Source organism: Cetorhinus maximus, chromosome 8 (genome assembly GCF_964194155.1).
Source record: "Cetorhinus maximus chromosome 8, sCetMax3.hap1.1, whole genome shotgun sequence".
NCBI lineage: Eukaryota > Metazoa > Chordata > Chondrichthyes > Lamniformes > Cetorhinidae > Cetorhinus > Cetorhinus maximus.
Genome location: NC_135886.1, coordinates 52,454,739 through 52,478,097, shown reverse-complemented (window position 1 = coordinate 52,478,097; position 23,359 = coordinate 52,454,739). Strand labels below are relative to the sequence as shown.

General features: G+C 47.3%; 1 protein-coding gene across 1 annotated transcript; it reads left to right on the top strand.

Annotated features, from left to right (window-relative positions):
* Positions 1–7,514: 7,514 nt before the first annotated feature.
* On the top strand, positions 7,515–23,113 carry LOC144683631 (putative methyltransferase YdaC). Its single transcript, XM_078546850.1, has 2 exons — positions 7,515–8,014; positions 21,668–23,113. Exons 1-2 carry the CDS (start codon positions 7,579–7,581, stop codon positions 21,865–21,867), a joined length of 636 nt encoding a protein of 211 aa, XP_078402976.1. The 5' UTR covers positions 7,515–7,578; the 3' UTR covers positions 21,868–23,113.
* The last annotated feature ends 246 nt before the right edge of the window (positions 23,114–23,359 follow it).

Genomic DNA, 23,359 nt, shown 5'->3' with positions numbered 1-23,359 from the left:
TGATCGGGAGGGTCAGTGAGCAGGATCAGCAGTGACCGGGAGGATCAGTGAGCAGGATCAGCAGTGACCGGGAGGGCCAGTGATCAGGATGAGCAGTGATGTGTGTCAGTGACCATGTTCAGCAGTGACTGTGAGGATCACTGAGGACGATCAGCATTGAGTATCATCACCAGTGACCAGGAGGGTCAGGAGGACGAACAGCAGTGACCAGGAGGGCCAGTGTCCAGATTCAGCAGTGACCGGGAGGGTCAGTGGGCAGGATCAGCAGTGACCAGGAGGGTCAGTGAAGACATTCAGCAGTGACCAGAAGGGTCAGTGAGCAGGATCAGCAGTGGCCAGGAGGGTCAGTGAAGACATTCAGCAGTGACCAGAAGGGTCTGTGAGCAGGATCAGCAGTGGCCTGGAGAGTCAGTAAAGACATTCAGCAATGACCAGGAGGGTCAGTGAAGATGATCAGCAGTGACCGGTAGGGTCAGTGAGCAGGGTCAGCAGTGACCAGGAGGGTCAGTGGGCAGGAACAGCACTGACCCGGAGGGTCAGTGAAGACATTCAGCAGTGACCAGGAGGGTCAGTGAATACATTCAGCAGTGACCAGGAGGGTCAGTGAAGACATTCAGCAGTGACCAGGAGAGTCAGTGAGCAGGGTCATCAGTGAATGGGAGGGTCAGTGAGCTGGATCAGCAGTGACCGGGAGAGTCAGTGAGCAGGATCGGCAGTGACGGGAGGGTCAGTGAGTGGGATCAGCAGTGACCGGGAGGTCAGTGAGCAGGGTCAGCAGTGACCGGGAGGGTCAGTGAGTGGGACCGGAGTTGACTGGGAGGGTCAGTGAGTAGGGTCAGCTGTGATGGGAGAGTCAATGAGCAGGGTCAGCAGTGACCAGGAGGGTCAGTGAAGACATTCAGCAGTGGCCAGGAGGGTCAGTGAGCAGGGTCATCAGTGAATGGGAGGGTCAGTGAGCTGGATCAGCAGTGACCGGGAGAGTCAGTGAGCAGGATCAGCATTAATGGGAGGGTCAGTGAGCAGGGGAAGGTCAGTGACTGGGACCGGAAGTGACTGGGAGAGTCAGTGTGTAGGGTCAGCTGTGATGGGAGAGTCAATGAGCAGGGTCAGCAGTGACCGGGAGGGTCAGTGAGTGGGGCTGGAAGTGACTGGGAGGGTCAGTGAGTAGGGTCAGCTGTGATGGGAGAGTCAATGAGCAGGGTCAGCAGTGACCAGGAGGGTCAGTGAGTGGGGCTGGAAGTGACCGGGAATGTCTGTGAGCTGGATCGGCTGTGACCGGGAGGGTCATTGAGGATGATCAGCGGTGAACAGTAGTTTCAGTGACCGGGATCAGCAGTGGTCGGGAGTGTCACTGAGGACAACCAGCAGTGACTGGGAGGGTCAGTGAGCAGCGTTAGCAGTGACTGGGAGGGTCAGCGAGGGCGATCTGCAGTGACCGCGCGAGTCAGTGAACAGGATCAGCAGTGACCGGGAGGATCAGTGAGCAGCGTCAGCAGTGATTGGGATGGTCAGCGTGGAGGGTCAGCAGTGATGGGAGGGTCAGTGATTCGGATCAGCAGTGACCGGCAGTTTCAGGAGGACGATCAGCAGTGACCGGGAGGGTCAGTGAGCAGGATTAGCAGTGCTGTGAGGGTCAGTGACCACGGGAGGGTCAGTGATTAAGTTCAGTAGTGACCGTAAGGATCACTGAGGACGATCAGCATTGACCCGGAGCGTCAGCGAGTATCATCACCAGTGACCGGGTGGGTCAGGAGGATGATCAGCAGTGACCAGGATGGTCAGTGGGCAGGACCAGCTGTGCCCTAAATTGCCAGTGAGCAGGGTCAGCATTGACTGGGAGGATCAGTGAGGCAAATTAGCAGTGACCGGGATGGTCAGTGAGGAGGGTCGGCAGTGATGGGAGGGTCAGTGACCAGGGTCAGCAGTGTCCTGGAGGGTCAGTGAGCTGGAACAGCACCAACAGTGAGGCTCGGTGGGCAGGCTGAGCAGTGACCGGGAGGGTCAGTGATCAGAATCAGCAGTGACTGGGGGGGGTCAGTGGGCAGAATCAGCAGTGACCAAAAGGTTCAGTGAGCAGGGTCAGCATTAAGTGGGAGGGTCAGTGATCAGAATCAGCAGTGACCGGGGGGGGGGTCAATGAGCAGGATCAGCCGTGACCAGGAAGGTCAGTGAGTGGGATCAGCAGTGACCGGGAGAGTCAGTGATCAGGATCAGCAGTGATGTGAGGCTCAGTGACCATGGTCAGCAGTGACTGTGAGGATCACTGAGGACGATCAGCATTGAGTATCCTCACCAGTGACCAGGACGGTCAGGAGGACGATCAGCAGTGGCCGGGAGGGACAGTGAAGACATTCAGCAGTGACCGGGAGGGTCAGTGAGCAGGATCAGCAGTGACGGGGAGGGTCAGTGAAGATATTCAGCAGTGACTGGGAGGGTCAGTGAGCAGGATCAGCAGTGACCCGGATGGTCAGTGAAGACATTCAGCAGTGACCAGGAGGGTCAGTGAAGATATTCAGCAGTGACCGGGAGGGTCAGTGAGCAGGATCAGCAGTGATGGGAGGGTCAGTGAGCAGGGTCAGCAGTGACCGGGAGGGTCAGTGCGTAGGATCAGCTGTGATGGGAGAGTCAATGAGCAGGGTCAGCAGTGACCGGGAGGGTCAGTGGGCAGAATCAGCAGTGACTGGGAGGGTCAGTGAAGACATTCAGCAGTGACCAGGAAGGTCAGTGAGCAGGATCAACAGTGACCGGGAGGGTCAGTGAAGACATTCAACAATGACCTGGACAATCAATAGTGACTGGCAGCGTCAGTGGGCAGGATCAGCAGTGATAGGAGGGTCAGTGACCACGGTCAGCAGTGACCGGGAGGATCAGTGAACAGGATCAGCAGTGACCTGGAGGGTCAGTGAACAGGATCAGCAGTGACCATGAGGGTCTGTGATGCAAATTAGCAGTGCTTGGGATGGTCAGTGAGGAGCGTCAGCAGTGATGGGAGGCTCAGTGGGCAGGCTGAGCAGTGACCGGGAGTATCAGTGACCAGGATCAGCAGTGACCGGGAAGGTCAGTGGGCAGGCTGAGCTGTGACCTGGAGGGTCAGTGAGGACGATCAGCAGTGACCGGGAGGGTCAGTGAGCAGGATCAGCAGTGACCAGGATGATCAGTGAGAAGGATCAGCAGAGATGGGATGGTCAGTGACCACGGTCAGCAGCGACAGGGAGGATCAGTAAACAGGAACAGCAGTGACCGGGAGGGTCAGTGAGCAGGATCAGCAGTGACCGGGAGGATCAGTGAACAGGAATAGCAGTGATCGGGAGGGTCAGTGAGCAGGATCAGCAGTGGCCAGGAAGGTCAGTGGGCAGGCTGAGCTTTGACCGGGAGGGTCAGTGAGGGCGATCAGCAGTGACCGGGAGAGTCAGTGAGCAGGATCAGCAGAGATGGGATGGTCAGTGACCACGGTCAGCAGCGGCCGGGAGGATCATTAAACAGGAACAGCAGTGACCGGGGAGGGTCAGTGAGCAGGATCAGCAGTGACCGGGAGGGACAGTGAGCTGGATCAGCAGTGACCAGGAGGGTCAGTGAAGACAATCAGCAGTGACCGGGAGGGTCAGTGAGGATGATCAGCGGTGACCAGGAGGGTCAGTGTTTGGGAGGGCAGCAAGCAGGAGGAATGTAGAAAGAGTTGGAATATTTCTTTTATATTTAAAATGTATTTCATTATAAAAATTATTTCACTTACCAATATAAGAATTTAGCAATGTTTTACAGAATGTAATATTTCAGTGTGGCTGAATCTACCGGTATCTGTGCATACAATGGAAGACGTGCGTTGGGACCTTGTGCAAATCCTGATGTCAGGACCTCCATGGGAATTTCCTGGGATCTTTTAACTTCAGCTGGGTAATTCCCCTGCTGCCGAGGACTCTCCACCAATATCTCTGACTCTGTGTGAGTGTTGGAGACTTGGGACCGTTCCAATTTACTTAGCTGGAAAGTTACCAGGAAATGTTAGACAGATTAAAATCTGATCTCACTGCCGGATAACTGCACACCAGACCCTTCATTACGCTCACGAGCACCCGACTTGCCCCCTAACTTGACCCGTCCCAACTACCCCCTGTCCAACCAACAACCCAACTCGACTAACCCTCCAACAGACCCAACCACCTGTCCCGACCACCTGACTACCCCCAACCTGATTAACCACTTACCCACCTACCACCTCATCAACCTACCACCTCCCCTCTTCCCCATTTACACATGCTGCCCACATACCCATTCACTCACTCACTCACTCACCATCCACCCATTCACTTACATTTTGACTGGTCATTTAAACTTACCATACAGCAGCTAGTGCCCTAAAAAAGGGCATGTGTCCTGTGCTCCCGCCAACTTTACTCCGCTCCAAAGGAATTCCCCGAATGACACAGCACTGCACATTTCTGATAAAGCCAGAGCTCTGAGTGCCCCAGAAGAAATGCGCAGCATTGTTGAGTCTGGGGAAATTTTAAGCTTAGCAGCAATCTGACTGTCATTCATGCTTTTTGGAAGATCCGGGCAAGTGCTTTTTTATGATGAGGAGAGTCCTACAGAACCTAACTGCAGCTTTCACACTGGTTTGAATGGGAAAATCTGATCCTCTTAAAGTTGTTTAACTTAAAGTTGAACTTTTCAGGAATGCAACTGCAACTTTAAGTGAGGAATTACTGTACTGGAACAGCTTGGCTAGGGGCGCGGGCAAGTTCTGGAGCACAAGTCTTCAGCACGATTGCCGGAATATTGTCATGGCCCATAGCCTTTGCAGTATTTAGTGCCTTCAGCCATTTCCTGATATCATGTGGGGTGAATTGAATTTGAATTGGCTGAACACTGGCATCTGTGATGCTGGGGACCTCCAGAGGAGGCCGAGATGGATCATCCACTGAGCACATATGGCTGAAGATATTTGTGAATGCTTTAGCCTTGTCTTTTGCACTGATGTGCTGGGCTCCCTCATTGTTGAGGATGGGGTATATTTGTGGAGCCTCCTTCTTGATCCATCTCAGCCTCCTCCTGAGGTCCCCAGCATCACAGATGCCAGTCTTCAGCCAATTTGATTCACTCCACGTGATATCAGGAAACGGCTGAAGGCACTGTATAGTGCAAAGACTATGGGCCCTGACAACATTCCAGCAATAGTACTGAAGACTTGTGCTCCAGAACTAGCCATGCCCCTAGCCAAGCTGTTCCAGTGCAACTACAACACTGGCATCTATCAGCAATGTGGAAAATTGCCCAGGTGTGTCCTGTACACAAAAGCCAGCCAATTACTGCCCCATCAGTCTACTCTCGATCATCAGCTAAGTGATGGAAGGTGTCATTTACAGTGTTATGAAGTGGCACTTACTCAGCAATAACCTGCTCACTGACGCTTAGTTTGGGTTCTGCCAGGGTCACTTAGCTCCTGACCTCATTACCGCCTTAGGCCAAACATGAACAAAAGAGCTGAACTCAAGAAGTGATATGAGAGTGACTACCCTTGACATCAAGGCAGCATTTGACCGAGTGTGGCATCAAGGAGCCCTAGCAAAACTGGAGTCAATGGGAATCAGGGGAAAACTCTCTGCTGGTTGGAGTCATACGTAGCACAAAGGAAAATAGTTGTGGTTGTTGGAGGTCAATCATCTCAGTCCCAGGACATTACTGCAGGAGTTCCTCAGGGTAGTGTCCTTGGCCCAACCATCTTCAGCTGCTTCATCAATGACCTTCCCTCCATCATAAGGTCAGATGATGGTTCGTTGATGATTGCACAATGTTCAGCACCATTCATGACTCCTCAGATACTGAAGCAGTCCATGTTCAAATGCACAAGACCTGGACAATATTCAGGCTTGGGCTGACAAGTGGCAAGTAACATTTGTGCCACACAAGTGCCAGGTAATGACCATCTCCAACAAGAGAGAATTTAACCATCTCCCCTTGACATTCAAAGCATTATCATTGTTCAAACCCTCATTATCAACATCCTAGGGGTTACCATTGACCAAAAACTGAATTGGACCAGTCTGTGGCTGTGGCTGAAGACTGTGGCTACAAGAGCAGGTCAGAGGCTATGGATCCTGTGGTGAGTAACTCACCTCCTGACCCCCCCAAAGCCTGTCCACCATCTACAAGGCACAAGCCAGGAGTGTGATAAATACTCTCCACTTGCCTGAATGAGTGCAGCTTCAACACACCAAAGAATCTTGATACCATCCAGGACAAAGCAGCCCGCTTGATTGGCACTCCATCTGCAAACATTCATTCCCTCCACCATCGACACACAGTGGCAGTAGTGTGTACCATCTACAAGATGCACTGCAGGAACACACCAAGGCTCCTTCGATAACACCTTCCAAACCCACAACCTCTACCATCTAGAAGGACAAGAGCAGCAGACACATGGGAACACCACCAACTGGAAGTTCCCCTCCAAGCCACTCACCATCCTGACTTGGAAATATATTGCCGTTCCTTCACTGTCGCTGGGTCAAAATCCTGGAACTCCCCTCCTAACATCACTGTGGGTGTACCTACACCACATGGACTGCAGCAGTTCAAGAAGGCTGCTCACCACCACCTTCTCAAGGGCAACTAGGGATGGGCAATAAATGCTGGCTTAGCCAGCAACTCCCACATTCAGTGAATAGAACAAAAACAATTATGTAGAAAGAGTGGAGAAGTTGGGACTTTCTTTGGAGAAGCGAAGGTTTCAAAATTATGAGTGGTCTGGACAGAGCAGATAGGGAGAAACTGTTCCCATTGTTTGCAGGATTGAGAACCAGAGGACACCAATTTCATGTAATCAGCAGAAGAAGCAACATGAAGAAAATCTATTTTAAGTAGCGACGGAATGCATTACCTGAGACTGTGGCGGAGGCAGGATCAATTGCAGCATTCAAAAGGGGATTGGACCATTATCTGTAAAGGAAAAAATGCAGGCCTATGGTGAAAAGTAAGGATAGTAGCACCAAGTGAATTGCTCCTTCAGAGGGCCAGCACAGACACGGTGGGCTGAATGGTATCCTTCTGTGTTATAACCATTCTTTGATTCTCAATGCCTTCCTGCCCTCTCTGATATGCTCTGGGACCTCCCTCTGCAATATTTTAAGGTATTTTTTTCCCTCACAGGGCACGAGAGGTTAGAGATTTGCTTTCCTCTCTTGCTGGTGTCAGGTTCCTGGCTGCCTGTGAATAAGATTGGAGAAAGTGAGAGTTTTGTTCGTATGAGATGCAGTTACAGCGATGTGTCAGCTTGCATTCTGTAACAGGGATAGTGAGTGGTGCAGGCACTGATGTGTCACAGCCTCTGTTAACCTGGCCATATCCTTTAGCTCTCTCTCTCTCTCTCAGCTGCTGTGAGTTTATGTTCTTGGCAGTGTTCCACCTTTTACTGCTAACGTAATGGACAAAACCCAGTTGATTGGCTAATTTCATGTGTAAATTTATGCTCGGATTGCACTTTCCCTGTATGGCCAACAGTCCTGTTAATCATACAACAGGGGTGAGGTTACAGCTCAGATACAGCAGCAGGAGCATTTTAATTGCAGTTTAATCGTGAATATGCTTGTTGAACGCCTAACCCAGCAACTGAGGAAACCGACCCAGGGCCTGTGGGGATGGCTGGTGACTCGGTTCCTAGAGAAGAAGAATAAGTTGCTGGAAGTGAATGCTGTCAAACTGTGTGACATTCAGCCTGAGAGTGTGGTGCTGGAAGTGGGCTTTGGACCAGGCCTAGGACTGCAGGAAGCTGCCAGGTGTCTCACACATCCCAGAGGGAAACTGTATGGCCTGGATTACTCAGACTACATGTATAACATAGCCAGCAGGAGGTTGCAGGCAGACATTCAGACAGGGAAGGTGACACTGTTTCTGGGGAGTGTAGAACACATCCCTTTGGAAGACAATGTGGTGGACAGGGTGTTTCATTGCAACTGTTACTACTTCTGGCCTGATCTACGAGCTGGGAGCAAAGAGATCTACAGAGTCATGAAACCAGGTAAAGTGTTAGAGCTGCTCAATTAATACAAATCCCGAGGTTTGTATGAATCTGAAATGGGGATGTCGGGATGGTAATGATGAGAACATAATGGCTTGGGCACACAAATCTTTTACTGACTTTTCACTGATTATCCTGGTAGTCATTAAATTAACATTTAGATTGTCTAAATGAGCTATACAGGGTCTTGAACCACTTGTGCATTATTTATGGAAACATAGGAATAAGAGCATTATTAATGGATACTTCCTAACACCAGCTCCTGCTCTCCTGCCACCTCCCCTTCCCTCACACACCCACTTCACCGGTCTGAGCAGCAGCCATGGATTTTCCCAGGAGAAGCAGGAAAATTAAAAAAATCAGAGCCCATAATCATATATAATACAGTGGTTATAGCACAGAAGGAGGCCATTCAGCCCGTAATGCCTTTGCCAGTTCTCTGCAAGAGCAATTCACCTAGTCCCACTCCCCTGCCATTTCCCTGTAACCCTGCAAACCTTTTCTCTTCAGATAATGGGTCTTTTGAAGCCATGAATCTGCCTTTACCACACTCTCAGGCAATGCATTCCAGATCCTAACCACTCGCCGTGTAAAAAAAACCTTTCTTCATGTCGCCATTGTTTTTTTTGCCGATCACCTTAAGTTGGTGTCCTCTGGTTTTCGATCCTTCTACCAATAGGAACAGTTTCTCTCTATCTACTCTGTCCAGACCCCTCATGATTTTGAACACCTCCATCAAACCTCTCTCAACCTTTGCTTCTCTAAGGAAAACAATCCCAACTTCTCCAATCTATCTACATAGATGAAGTTCCTCATTCCTGGAACATTCTCGTGAAACTTTCCTGCACCCTCTCCAATGTCTTCACATCCGACCTAAAGTGTGACACCCAGACAGGACGCAATACTTCAGCTGAAGCTGAATCAGTGTTCACACAAGTTTAACGTAAACTCCTTGCTCTTGTACCTTATGTCCCTATTTATAAAGCCTAGGATCCCATGTGCTTTATTAACTGCTCTCTCAACCCTCTGCCACCTTCAATGATTTATGTTTATATGCACCCAGGTCCCTCTGCTCCTGTACCCCCTTTCAAATTGTACCCTTTATTTTATACTGTCTCTTCTCATTCTTCCTACCAAAATGAATCACTTCACACTTCTCTGCATTAAATTTCATCTGCCATTTGTCCACCCGTTCCACCAACCTGTCTATGTCTTAACGAAGTTTATCACTATCCTCCTCACAGTTCACAATGCTTCCAAGTTTTGTGTTGTCTGCAAATTTTAAAAATGTGCCATGTACACCCAAGTCTAGGTCATTAATATATATCAAGATAAGCAGGGGTCCTAATACCAACTCATGTGGAACCCCGCTATAAACCTTTCTCCAGTCTGAAAATCAACTGTTCACCATTACTCTGTTTCCTGTCACTCAACCAATTTCATTTCCATGTTGCCATTGTCCTTTTTTTCCCCTATAAGTTCTAACTTTGCTCACAAGTCTGTTGTGCAGCACTTTATCAAATGCCTTTTGGAAGTCCACGTCAACAGCATTACCCTCATCCACCCTCTAACCTCCTCAAAAAAATTGCAGCTAGATTGTTAAACATGATTTGCCCTCAACAAATCCGTGCTGGTTTGCATTAATTAACTAGCATCTGCCCAAGTGACTATCTGTCCGCAAGCATGACCCAGACCTCCCTGTCGCTTGCCATTTCAACACTCCACCCTGCTCTCATGCCCACATGTCTGTCCTTGGCCTGCCACAATGTTCCAGTGAAGCTCAACGCAAACTGGAGGTACAGCACTTCATCTTCCGACTAGGAACTTTACAGCCTTCCGGACTGAATATTGAGTTCAACAACTTTAGATCATGAACTCTCTCCTCCATCCCCACCCCCTTTCCGATCCCCCTTTTTTCCAATAATTTATATAGATTTTTCTTTTCCCACCTATTTCCATTATTTTTAAATGTATTTCCATCCGTTGTTTTATCTCTACCTTTTAGCCTATTTCAATCCCTTCCCCCAACCCCACCCCCACTAGGGCTGTCTGTACCTTGCTCGTCCTGCTTTCTACCCTTAATGTCACCTATTTGCACATTTCTTACCTTATATCACCACCGTCAACACCTCTTTGTCCTTTTGTCTATGACTTCTTTTGGCAATCTCCACCTATCACTGGCCATCTATCCAGCTCTACTTGTCCCAACCCCCCTTAAACCAGCTTATATTTCACCTCTCTTCTACTTTTCCTTAGTTCTGTTGAAGAGTCATACGGACTCGAAATGTTAACTGTATTCCTCTCCGCAGATGCTGTCAGACCTGCTGAGTTTTTCCAGGTATTTTTATTTTTGTTTTTGTATTAATTTTGTCATCATCATTTCTAAAAGTTTCCCCACTAGTGAGGTTAAGCTGACTGGCCTGTAGTTGCTGCGTTTATCTTTATACCCTTTTTGGACAAGAGTGTAAGATTTGCAGTTCTTCAGTCCTCTGGCACCACCCTAGAGTCTAAGGAAGAGTGGAAAATTATGGCCAGTGCCTCCACAATTTCCACCTTTAATTCCCTTAGTATTCTGGGATGCATTTTATCTGATTTGGGTAATTTATCAATTTTAATACAGCCAGCCTATCCAATATCTTCTCTTTATCAATTTTTAATCCATCAACTACCTGCTCTTTTGGTACAACTTTGGCAGCATCTTCTTCCTTGATAAAAACAGTTGCAAAGTACTCATTTAATACCTCAGCAATGCCCTCTGCCTCCATGGTCAAATACTCTTTTAGGTCAATAATCAGCCCCACTCCTCCTTCCATCACCTTTTTACTATTTATATGGCGATAGAAGACTTTTGGATACCCTTTTATGTTTGTTGCCAATTTCTTGTCATACTCTTTCTTTGTATCTATTATTTATTCCCCTCTGAACCATTGATATTGAGCCTGATTCTAAGTTGTATAATCCACCTGACATCTGTAATATGTAGCCTTTTTGCTTAATCTCTATCCCTTTCACCATCCATGGGATTCTTGATTGTTTGCCCTATCTTTCCCCTTTGTGGGAATGTTCCTTGACTGTACCCAAGCCATTTCTTTTTTAAAGGCACCACATTGTTCAGTTACAGTTTTGCCTGTTAATCTTTGACTCCAATTTATTTGGGCCAGACTGGCCTCCCCAAATTAATTATTCTCACTCTGGATTGTTCCCTGTCCGTTTCTGTGCCAACCTAAATCTTATGATATAATGATCACTGTTTCCTAAATATTACCCTACTGACACTTGATACAGTTGGCTCACCTCATTTCCCAGAACCAGGACCAGCAATCCCTCCTTTCTCATCGGACTGGACATATATTGATGTAGAAAATTCTCCTGAGCATACTCTAGAAACTCTTGCCCTTCCTGCCTTTTACACTATTATTATCCCGGCCTATATTAAGATAACTAAAGCTGCCTATTATAACTACTCTATAATTTTAACATTTCTCTGTACTTTCCTTGCAATTGTTTTTCCTTGTGTCTTTCCCATTAGTTGGTGGCCAATGGAACACACCCAGCAATGTTAATGGTATGTCTATTGTTTCTTAACTCTAACCAAATAGATTCTGTCCTTGACTCCTGTAGGGCATACTCTCCAGCATTGTAATATTAACCTGATCAATACTGATACCCCTCCTTCTTTCTTTCCTTTCCTGTTTTCCTGAACACCTTGTATCCTGAAAAATTTAGTACCCGGTCCTGCCCTTCATTGAGCCATTTGGTTATCTGTGCCTGCAGCTCACCAACCTTATTCACCACACTCTGCATATTTACATACATGCACAGTTACCCTAATTTAGGCCTGATTATATTCCCTCTTACTCTCACCCTACCTAAAACTTACTATTTCCTATTCTAGTGCTACCTGTCTCTCCCAATTCTCTGTGCTCCTTGGTGTTCCTCTCTAATATTACCTCCTGGTTCCCACATCCCTGCCAACTTAGTTTAAATTCCCCCCAATAGCACCAGCAAATCACCCTGCAAGAAACTTGATCCTGGCTTTTTACAGGTACAGCCCATCTGACCTGTACAGGACTCATCTCCCCAATTGTCCTAATGTCCCACAAATCTAATGCCCTCCCTCCTGTGCCATCTCTCCAGCTACGTATTCATCTGCTCTATCCTCCTATTTCTATAGTCACTTAGGTGTGGTACAGGGAGTAATCCAGAGATTGCTACTTTTGAGGTTCTTCTTGCTATTTTTTTACTTAGCTCTCTAAATTCTGTCATTGGCACTGATATGGAGCACAACTGCTGACTGTTCACCCTCCCCCCTCAGAGTGCTCTGCAGCCGCTCAGTAACATCCTTGACCCTAGCACCACGGAAGCAACACACCATCCTGGATTCAACTCCTGTCTGTTACTCTAACTACTGAATCCCCTAATACTACTGCTTTCCAACCTTCCTCCTGCCACCCCCTCCACCCCTCCCGTACAGCTGAGCCAGCTGTGGTGCCATGGACTTGGCTCTGGCTGCACTCCCCAAATGAACCATCACTCTCTTTAGTATTTGGAACGTAATATTGGTTGGAGAGTGAGATGACTCAGGGGGCTCCTGCACTACCTGCCCAATCCTTCCTAACTGTCTGGCGGTCAACTACTCCCTCTCTGCCTGCATATCCTTAAGCTACGGTTTGATCACATCTATAAACATACTATCCACGTAGCATTCAGCCTCACTGATGTGCCACGGTGATGCCAGCTGTTGCTCAAACTCTAAAACCTGGAGCTCGAGCTGCTGCAGCTGACAACACTTCCTGCATATACGCTTATCCAGGACATGAGAAGCGTCCTGGAGTTCCCACATGGAACAGGATGTGCACTCCATAGGCCCAAGCTGCCCTGCCGTTCCTTTATTTATGAGACAATTAAACTTACTGCTTAAATAAATAAAGGCTCACCGGCTACTCGCTAGTGAGCTGCTTCTCCTGTACTGATGTACTTTATTATGTAGCAAGGTTAACTGAGATTATAATTTATAGTTTATTATTTTAGATTAAATTAAAGTTTAGCAGTATATTCATCCTGACCTAGCTTCTGTTCCTCTGCTCCCTCTGTTGATTATGATGTCACTTTTTGATCAATTGTGCTTTGTTTGATTACTCCTGTTTGATTTGACTCCTGGCACACTTCTTCAATCTCTGCTCTGTTCCCATTGTTTTATATCTGGCCTCTGATCTCCTGGTGGTCTTTGAATCTCTGCTCTGCTCCTATTGTTTTTCATCTGGCTTCCGTCATTTTGGAAATATGTTCTGGAAAATTCTTCATCAACCTCCTTGGGTGATTGAAACCAATCAGGAGATACCATGAACCAAGTGTAATTTATAAATTATACTCTCTGCCCCAGTCCAGTTTCTTCTTGGAAGCAGAGAATCAGCACCCACGACACCAGGAGGCAATATATTCCAGAGGCTCACTGCTCTCTGGGAAAGGAAGAACTGTCTAACATCCAGTCCATTCCTACTCTTACATAGTTTAAAATCATGTCCCCTGCTCCTCCCCAATCTGCCAAATTGGAACAATCTGTGAACAACAACAACTTATATAGAACCTTTAATGTAATAAAGTTATTAATAAATCCCAAAGTTGTTTCATAGGAGCAATATAAAGCAAAATTTCACATTGAGCCATATAAAGAGATACTAGGTCAGATGACCAAAAGCTTGGATAAAGATGGAGGTTTTAACGAGTGTCCTAAAGGAGGAAAGTGAGGTAGAGATGAGGAGAGGTGTAGGGAGGGAATTCCAGAGCTTAAGGTTGCTTAAGCAACTGAGGGAACAACCACCAATGGTGAAGTGATTGAAGTCAGAGATGTTGAAATGTCCTGAATTAAATGAATATGGATATCTCAGAAGATTGTGGAGTTGGAGATTATAAAAAGTTCCTGCCTATACTTAGTTATAATTAGAACCTTTCAATCCCCTATGCAAAAACACACCTGTGTGCATTACTGCATGTAACCAGGTATTAAAAATAATTGGATTTATTCGTGGTTCCTCTCATAGGTGTACTGATCCAAGCTCTACAATCTTGCTTCCCCTTGGTATTCCTATAAAATGTCCTTGTCCTATTTTTTCACCTTAGACTGTGATGTATGAGTGCCTACTGAGTGGAAGGAGTATCTGTGACCCCTGTGCCACAGGCCTACAGTGAAATGCCCATGGCCTGCATAAGAGGAGGCTGTATGTTGTCTCCAATATGGGTAAAGCGCACTGTCACTGCTCTTTCTAAATGATCGCCCAGTCTGTCAAAGATGGCTCTTCTAAGCAAGGTCTCAATGGGGACACAATTTTCATCAGCTTTTCTGTGCCCTGCTTGTTTTTTCACAGTTTTGGGATTCTGCTGCAGAGGGTTCTGAAGATGCCCATCACTCCGTGGTATTCAATGTTTGAGTAAATCCTTCTGCAGGACTGCAATGACGATGGAGGTGCACTGCTGCATTTTCTGTAATAGCTATTGCAGGCTGCTCTCAAAGATGAGGTAAAGGGCATCTGCTTTTGCATTAGATCTGTACCAAAGGCAGCTTCATTAGGAAACCAATCCCTTGTCCTTGCTGTTGCAAAATACGCAGGCGTGCCATTTGTCTAGATGTTTCCTCTTCCTCACTTGCCCTAACCACTTTTGCTTCCTCACTTTTGTATTGCAATTCACTCAATGCTCCTTCCTTGTTCTCCTTCCTTGTATCTGTGCTGCTTGCAGGGGTTGGTGGAATGCTTGTCACAATGTGTTGTTAACTGTGGAGGTACCATTCACTCCAGCTTTCTTATCTTGCCGATGAACTACAAGCTTCCCTTTGCAGTTGATCTCATTGATACAGCAAATGTTGATGACACTTTGTATATGAAAGCAGAATACACATGAATTCTGATGAGAACTTATCATGACTTGTTAAGAGTGCCTAACTGAGGATTATTCATTTACTGGGTAACTTCATCCCAGAAAGCTTGAGGCTGTGGTATTTTGGGGGAATGGGGAGTAACCTTTTTCCCAAAGATCTTCCATTGACTTGGAATAGATTGCTGGAATGTTATCCAAAGCCATCATCTAACAACCTGAAAACTGCACCCTGCAACTCCAAACTCCACCGAAGGAGTGTCTGACCATTCTGGGCCAGCAATACTTTCAAAGCAACTTTCCTATTGATAGCTGATGAATTCTGTGGTGTTAACTTATGTCTGTTTTCCATATAGAGTGCACCCATTCTAATGAGGTGGTGGTGGAAGCTATAGACAGAACATCCTGTCAGGGCAACCCCACCTCCCCCCACCCCCAACTCGTGCATCAGGGATGGCACAGTCCTGATTTTTCCTGGGAAATCAGGGCTTTGAGCAGGATTTTTGGCCCCCACCAGGACTCAGATTGGGGGCAGGCAGCAGCTAAAAATTGCCTGGTTGGCTGACATGCCAGTTCTCTGGCTCCCTCTCATCTCTGGGCCATTTTTACACAGGGCAGGAATCCCATCAGGCTCATTAAAAGCCTAACTGCGGCGAATTAAAGGAGGCCATTTGAAATTTTCCCTGGTGATTCTCCTGATTCCAGGCCCCTCATTCCCCAGTGAATAAACTACTCTTAAACAAATTAATTTAACATTCATTTTGCTCCCCTTGCTCTCTCACTTTGTTTAAGTAATTCAGCTTGCTTGGAGATCAATGTATTATTTGCAAAGCAAAGTAAGTTATTTTGCCACAAAAGCACAGGTTTACAGTATTTTCCCATCCAACACAGCTCAGAGCATTTTTAAAAGAAGTGAACAATTCCTGTCCCAAACCCATCATAAACAAAATGACAACTTCTAAAGGGTCCTGTTTCAGGAGGTTGATAGTCCGCACACACAGAAGAGTTAAATTTGATGAAGTTTGATCCATATACAACAAAAAACTTCTCTGACACATGGCGGAAGCATTCCAGATTTGTGCAAAGTGCGTGTGGGGAAATGGAAATTTAACCCGCTGGCCGCAATGGCGGCTTTTCACGCTGTATTGTTCCATTCCCAGTGTGTCTCGGCTCATTAATAATTCATTCCTGGGAACACGCAGGTCACTGGCGTGGTGGCCTCTGATTTGCCCGCCCCGCCATCATCTCAGGCCTTCAGTAAACCGGGCACCATATTTAAAGGCCGTCCCTGCACAGAGCTAGCACTCTTCAAGGGGTAGGAAACTGCTGCGGACTGTTGGCTGCCAAAGAGGCGTGCTGATGGCATGCTGCTCTGAAATTTAGCGACGCCTCCCTCGAGCACCTACCGGACGCAGCAGAGGCCCGCTGTGATGCCCTCTACCCCCACTCTGAGTGAAGACCAACAAGCAAAGTCACCATTCCAAGATGGGAGGCGGTGGCAATGGTGGTGGGTGTCAACGCTCTGTGAAAGAGAGCAGCCACCCAGTACAGAAAGAGGATGAATGATCTCCTCCATTACACCAAGGTAAGTCACTCTTCTCATCACTCTGAACTCACACACTCACAAACCATCACACATCCACAGGGATCTCACTCACTGCCAGTTCAAGGGACTTCACCATTCACTCTGTCACACACACCGTCATCTGCCCTGTGGATCGTGTCCTCATCCTGTCCATGGCACCACTCAGCACCCACACATGGCAGGCATCCTCGTTAACTGGCCAGCAGGCATCCTGCTTATACTCTTTCCATCTGTATTCGTGCAGGACAAGCTGGCACACAACAAAAGGGAGAGGTGGCGGACCAGTGGAGGAATGCCTGACATCAAGGACCTCACTGACTTTGAAAATAGAGACAGTCAGCTGCCCGTCAAGATCATCACAGACAGGTTGTAGCAGGCTGCCTCCACCTCTGCTGTGGATGTCTGGGGAGCACCAAGTCATAACAGCAGGGTTAGGAAGGTTAAGAAGATGTAGTCGCAGAGCCTGGGCATGGGTGTTAATCACTTGTACATAATGTTCACTATTGTTAATAAACTCCCAAGAATGCCTTCTCGCCTATGTTATGATGAGCAGTGTTCATGTCACTCAGATGTGAAACTTTGGTCCCTGCACAAGGTAAAGACAGGTGTCTCAGTCCAGGGAGTCTTCCCTGTGCTTTGTGCAACCTTCCCAGCACACTGATGGTACCGCCTTCACTGTCACTGGACACATCAGTCATGCCTGCACCTCGATGGGGCTTATCATTGCTGCCAGAATGTCCTGGGCCAGCGGCACAGAGTTCCGTCATTCTCTTTGTGCTCCCAGCACCTTTGAGGTATGGCTGACACCACCCCCAGCACCCCCAACTCATCAGCATCTGTGTCCGGTGACAGTGTGGTCCTGAACGGGTCAGCTCACGAAGGATGCCACAGGATCAGGAGAAGTTAAAGTTTCCCCGCTGCATCTCCATGATATGACCCTGTTCACAGAGCGCAAGCGAGGTGCCATCAGCCCTACAGGAGTCAGATATTCACGTAAACTACGTGAGGATCTATGGAGTCTCCCCATTGCATGTTGCCATCATCCTCCTGGAATGTAGAGACTATGGGCATCCATTGTGTCTCCATGACAGGAGCTTTATCACAGAGGGTATGTGCGCTGCCATCAGCCAGACAAGAGTCAAACGTTCACAGATGCAATGTGAGGATCTATGGTGTCTCCTCACTGCATGTCGTCATCATCATCCTCCATGAATCTAGCAGCTATGAGGGCCTCCCGAGTGTGCCTGTCTCATCTGGCCAGTGCAATGGCCTCATCACCATCATCCTCAGCTTTGAAGACCTCCTCACCCTTATCCCCATCGATGCCATCCTCATCGGAGGGGAAATGCAACCATCTCCTCCTCAGCCAGTTCCTCCCCCTGTTGCAGCCCCAAGTTGTAAAAGGCGTAGCAGATGACGACGATGTGTGACACCTTCTGTGGACTGTATTGCAGGCTCCACCAGACCGGTCCAGGCACTGGAACCTCATTTTCAGCAATCCGATGGTTTGCTCCATCAAGCTGCGAGTTACAGCATGAGCCTCATTATACCTTCACTCTGCTGCAGTCTGAGGCCGCCGCACGGGCAGCCATATCCTCTGCGGGTAGCCCTTGTCCCCAAGGAGCCAACCCTGCAGCTTCTGTGGACCCTGGAGAATGTTGGGGATCTGTGACTGACTGAGAATGTAGGAGTCATGGACGCTCCCTGGGAACCGTGCGCAGACCTGTAGAATGTGTTTGTAGTGGTTGCACACCAGCTGCACATTCAGCAAGTGGAAGCCCTTGAGGTTGACATAGTTCCTAATGTCAGGGCCCATAGCCTTTGCACTATCCGGTGCCTTCAGCCATTTCTTGATATCACGTGGAGTGAATTGAATTGGCTGAAGACTGGCATCTGTGATGCTGGGGACCTTTGGAGGAGGCCGAGATGGGTCGTCCACTCAGCATTTCCCGCTGAAGATTGTAGCAAATGCTTCAGCCTTATCTTTTTCACTAATGTGCTGGGCTCCCACATCATTGATGATGGAGGTATTTGTGGAGCCTCCTCCTCCAGTGAGTTGTTTAATTGTCCACCATCATTCACAACTGGATGTGGCAGGACTGCAGAGCTTAGATCTGATCTGTTGGTTGTGGGATCACTTAGCTCTGTCTTTCACTTGCTGCTTATGCTGTTTGGCACACAAGTAGCCCTGTGTTATAGCTTCACCAGGTTGACACCTCATTTTTAGGTATGCCTGGTGCTGCTCCTGGCCTGCCCTCCTGCATTCTTCATTGAACCAGGGTTGATCCCCTGGCTTGGTGGTAATGGCGGAGTGGGGGATATGGTGGGCCATGAGGTTACAGATTGTGGCTGAGAGCAATTCTGGGTGTAATAAGAACCTCTCTTGGTTAAGTGTGAAGGCCCCTGAATGCATCCCGGAGAGTGCTGGCCACCACTTGGATGGCCAGAGATTAGTGCGCTGCATGGCTGCCCAAAACTCCACCCACCTCCGCCACACTCCACCTGACCGATTGGCAGCAGCTTTGCTCATTGGACTGTATGCTGTGCTCTCAGCTCAGGCACAGGCATTCTCCTAACCCACACTGCAAGTCTGCGCTGTTAGCTTGAACCATGGGGGAGATTGGTCCAAACCGGGATGATGACATTGCAAGGAGCTGTGAGCACCTCCACCAGTGATTGCTCCATGGGCAGCTTTAACAAGGAGATTGTACAATGTGCTCAGTCATCCAACTGTTCTGCAATCCGCTAAAACGCTCATTAGTTTTCAGTCTGTGCCCGAGGGGTGAGAAGCTCTGGAGCATTGGTGGCACTTTCAGGCCTCTGCGTTGCTTGAGTGGGTGGATAAGCTAGAGGCCCAACTGTAAGCATGTCAATGTGGCTGTGCCTGAACTGTCTCAGCTGCGAAGGAATGATCACTTTATACAGGGGGTTCCCTAATGTGTGGCTGCTTCCCTCCCCAACCCCCCACTGCATGTGCTTGTGCACCACCATCAGACAGTGCAGTCTTGCTGCCTCAACTCGCCCCAACCGCGGTGCAGCCCACACTGTTAGTCAGCTGAGAAAAACTGACTTACCTGTGCCCTCGCCTGAATGCGCAGTGCCTCAACCTTGAAGTTGAATGGGTGACCCTCGCGAGCGAGGCACATTACTGTGCACTTCACCTCCGAGGTCCCCTCAAAGTTCAGCTCACCAGGTGCACACCTTTTAAATGGTGTTGTGAAACAGGTGAAGCGGATGATCCAGCGTGGGAGAATGATTCCGGTGAGCAGGGCTTATAATGGTATGTGGACAGAATAAACTGACATTCTCAACATGCGGCAGCTGGAAAGGTGGCCGGCCATTGATGGGTGGAGTGGACGATCACAAACTGGTTTCACGACAGCGTGAAACCAATTTTTGGCCTTCCCACCATATTGTCTGCTCACGCCCGCCATGATGCCCAAAGCTAGCAGGCACAGAAAATTCCGGCCAATGTATCACTAGTATGTTTCTCACATCTCTTCCTAATATCTATCAAGACCAGTCACAGAAGTCCTTGTACAAAGCCCTCTGGGGAAGGCGTAGTGTTATTGTCACTGGAGCAGTAATCCAGAAACCCCGGGTAATGCTCTGGGGACCTGGGTTCAAATCCCACCATGGCTGATAAATCTGGAATTAAAAGTCTGATGATGACCATGAAACCATTGTCAATTGTTATAAAAACCCATCTGGTTCACTAATGTCCTTTAGGGAAGGCAATCTGCTGTCCTTACCTGGTCTGGCCTACCTGGTCCAGACCCACAGCAATGTGGTTGACTCTTAAAAATGCCCCCTGAATAAGGACAATAAATGCTGGCCTAGCCAGTGATGCCCACATCCCACAAACGAATAAAAAAAAGAGCATAAAATGACTGCAACAGTTCCCTTTCCATAACATTAAAAAGATCCAAAGTAAGTAGCCAGGAGGTTTATGTAGAACTAGGGTTTTTATTATTTTATTAACAATAACAGGACTGTTTTGTTTTTGCTTTTTGGCTGGGGTTTGAAATGTATTATTTTTTGGGAGAGAAAGGGAGATCCAGAGACAAATGGGTCTTAATGAAATGGGAAGAAAAATCTCTGAATAACTGGCACCCTCCTATTCAGACTTTTTATTTAGGCCGTGGTAACGTCAGGAGGCCTGTTGGATTATGTCAAAGTGGGCAGCGTGCGCTGTTGAGCAGCTGGCCTGTTATTTGGAAGTGCAGCCAGGTTTGGTGCCTATCAGATCACTTGAGATCCCAAGTACAAATGGCGTCCTCTCAAATCAACAAGCTCCTTTACCTCTACCCCAGTGAGAAGATGCCTAGATGAAGCCAATTTACCCTGCTGGGGTTTAAAGCCCTTCATGTGCGGCCAGGATCTGGGCTTGCTGCTCCTGACTGCTGTCTACGAGTCTCCCTCACACAACCATTGGCATTGACCAGGTTGTCTTATTCTTCCTGAAGGAATTATTTGCTAATTTTTTGACTGGAATCAATCTTGTTGTTACTTGACAGTTTAACTGACAGTTAAGGGTTTTTAAAAAATAAAAGTCCTGACAGTTGCTGAGACTGGGAAGGACCTTTGGGCAGCTTTGTGGGTTTCCAGCGGGCTTTTAAAAAAATCCGACATTGGCAGTTCTGATTCTTCTTTAAAACCGGTCTTTGGGTTTAGAAGCTGTGGCTGCTCAGTCTGGACAATGAGCCCACGCCCTGGAATTTTGCACGTTTTGCACTCTCCTCTCCTGGGCCCTGCCTCCAGGTTCCCGCACCACCAGGGGTCAGTGTAGGTTCCTGGAGGTGGCTACTGAAACTATTTTTTAAATTAAGGATTTTTAAAAGTTGGAGAGCGGACACCTCCATTTTGAAGCATCCTCTCTCTTCCTTACCTTCCATTATAGCCTGCTGCTCCTCTCAAGCTGGACTCTAGCTTTGAGAGCCAACCCATTGTTGTCCACTTCATTGGATAAAGAACATGTCTCCAGGTCTCTTTGAAAACTCCAATTAGTGACTGTATCCCCACAACCTGTTTCCTAAGAGGGAAAATCCAGCTCATATTGTTTGCTCCCAAATCTTGCACCATCTCTATTCCACTGGTGTTGTTACTTTCTCATTATATTGCCATTGAGATTACTTCTTCACGTACCTTCCAATATAACCATGTATCAGAAAACTGAGTACTTATCTTTCATTCAACAGGTGGTCTGATGGTCACCACCCTGAACCTGGAGGCTCTAAAGAAGACTGTTGCTGCTGGATTGTTAAAGCATACACAATGGCCACCTGAACCATACATGGCGGTTCTTCATGACACAGGATTTGTTGATGTGCGTTTGGAGGACAAACAAGACAAGGGAATATCCTTTCAGGCTATCTTTTCCACAGCAAACAAGCCCTGAATGTGCTGTTGTCTGAGGCCTGATAGCTGAATAATTTGGATTTGCTGATGAAGTTCTGATGAAGAGTCATATGGACTCGAAACGTTAATTCTGTCTTCCTTTCCACAGATGCTGTCAGACTTGCTGAGTTTTTCCAGCAATTTTTGCTTTTAACTTTTTCTTTTCAGTTAGACTGTAGATTAGAATTACAATGGCTGCAGTTTAAAGGACATGTCCACTGGAACAGGATGAGAGATATATACAATGTTGCAGTCCTGGCACAGAGTGTGCCATGAAAGCCAGGGAGCTGCCTGACAACAGCATTTTAATTGGCTCCTGACCAGGTGACCAGGGTTTTCTGTGGTAGCAGTGCAGCAGAAAGCTCCTGGCCTGCAAAGAGAAAACATTTAAAATCTCTTTTCCTCATATCTCCATAACCTGCTCTCTCTCTGAAGAAACCCCTGTAAAAAGGAAAAGGGGAAAATCACTGTTAGAGACATTGAAAAGCAAGTTCTCAACCAGTGAACTAAATACTGAAAGTGCCAGAAGATCGCCTTGTGTCATCAATGAGAACTGAAAGCAATTTGAAAGACATTGATCAAAATCAACCCATTGAATCCTGTACTTCAGATTGGTACTGTTGAACTGTTTTATCCCAGCCTTAAAATCCATGTTTTGTGTATCTTATGTGTCTTGTGTGTGTGTGTTTATAGGGATTTAAGAAGGGGGTAGAGTTTAAGTTATAGTGTTAGAAGTTAGCAGATAATATTTTTTTCTTTTGCCACTAGTTAAAGACAATTTGTTCAATAAACAGCTGTTTACTTATTAAGTTTATAAACCTGGGGCTTGTATTCTGTTAACTAAATTAAACAATTAGGTAGAATTGGGGCAATCTGGTGGTTTGGTCAAACTTTTCACATTTGTCATGGCTCGGGGAACAGTGGGGCTTGATATTATAGCGCACTATCCCCATGGAGTCATGACAATAGAGATAAAAAGAAATAAAGGATCCATCTCATTAATGGGTGTGTTAATTGGTGTAGACCACCTTATAGTGGAAGGGAGGTGGAGGAAGAAATATGCAGATTAATTAGGTAATTGAGTAAAAAACAGAATAATAATTATTGGGGATTTCAACTACCTGGCTATTAATTGGACAGAAGAGGTAGGAAAAGGGGATAATGAAATGGAATTCCTGCAATGTGTACAGAATTCTTTTCTAACCCAATATGTAAGAAAAATAAAGGAAGATTCACTATTGATTAAAGGAAGATTAGCCTGGGTCTCTGGATTACTAGTCCAATGACATTACTACCATGCCAGCATCTCCCTTGGTCCACAAGGATCAATGCCGGGACCACTGCTGTTCATAATTTACATTAACCACTTGGACTTTGGAATCAAAAACACAATATCTAAATTTGTGGATAATGCAAAATTGGTGGTTGGGGGGGTTGGTTCGAGATGGGGGGTGGGTAGTCAATACTGAGGAGGACAGCAACAAATTACAGGA

Coding starts and splice junctions, on each gene's coding strand:
- LOC144683631 (XM_078546850.1), top strand. CDS start 7,579: ATGCTTGTTGAACGCCTAACCCAGCAACTGAGGAAACCGACCCAGGGC. Junction 8,015..21,667: donor CTACAGAGTCATGAAACCAG/GTAAAGTGTTAG, acceptor TTCATTCAACAG/GTGGTCTGATGGTCACCACC.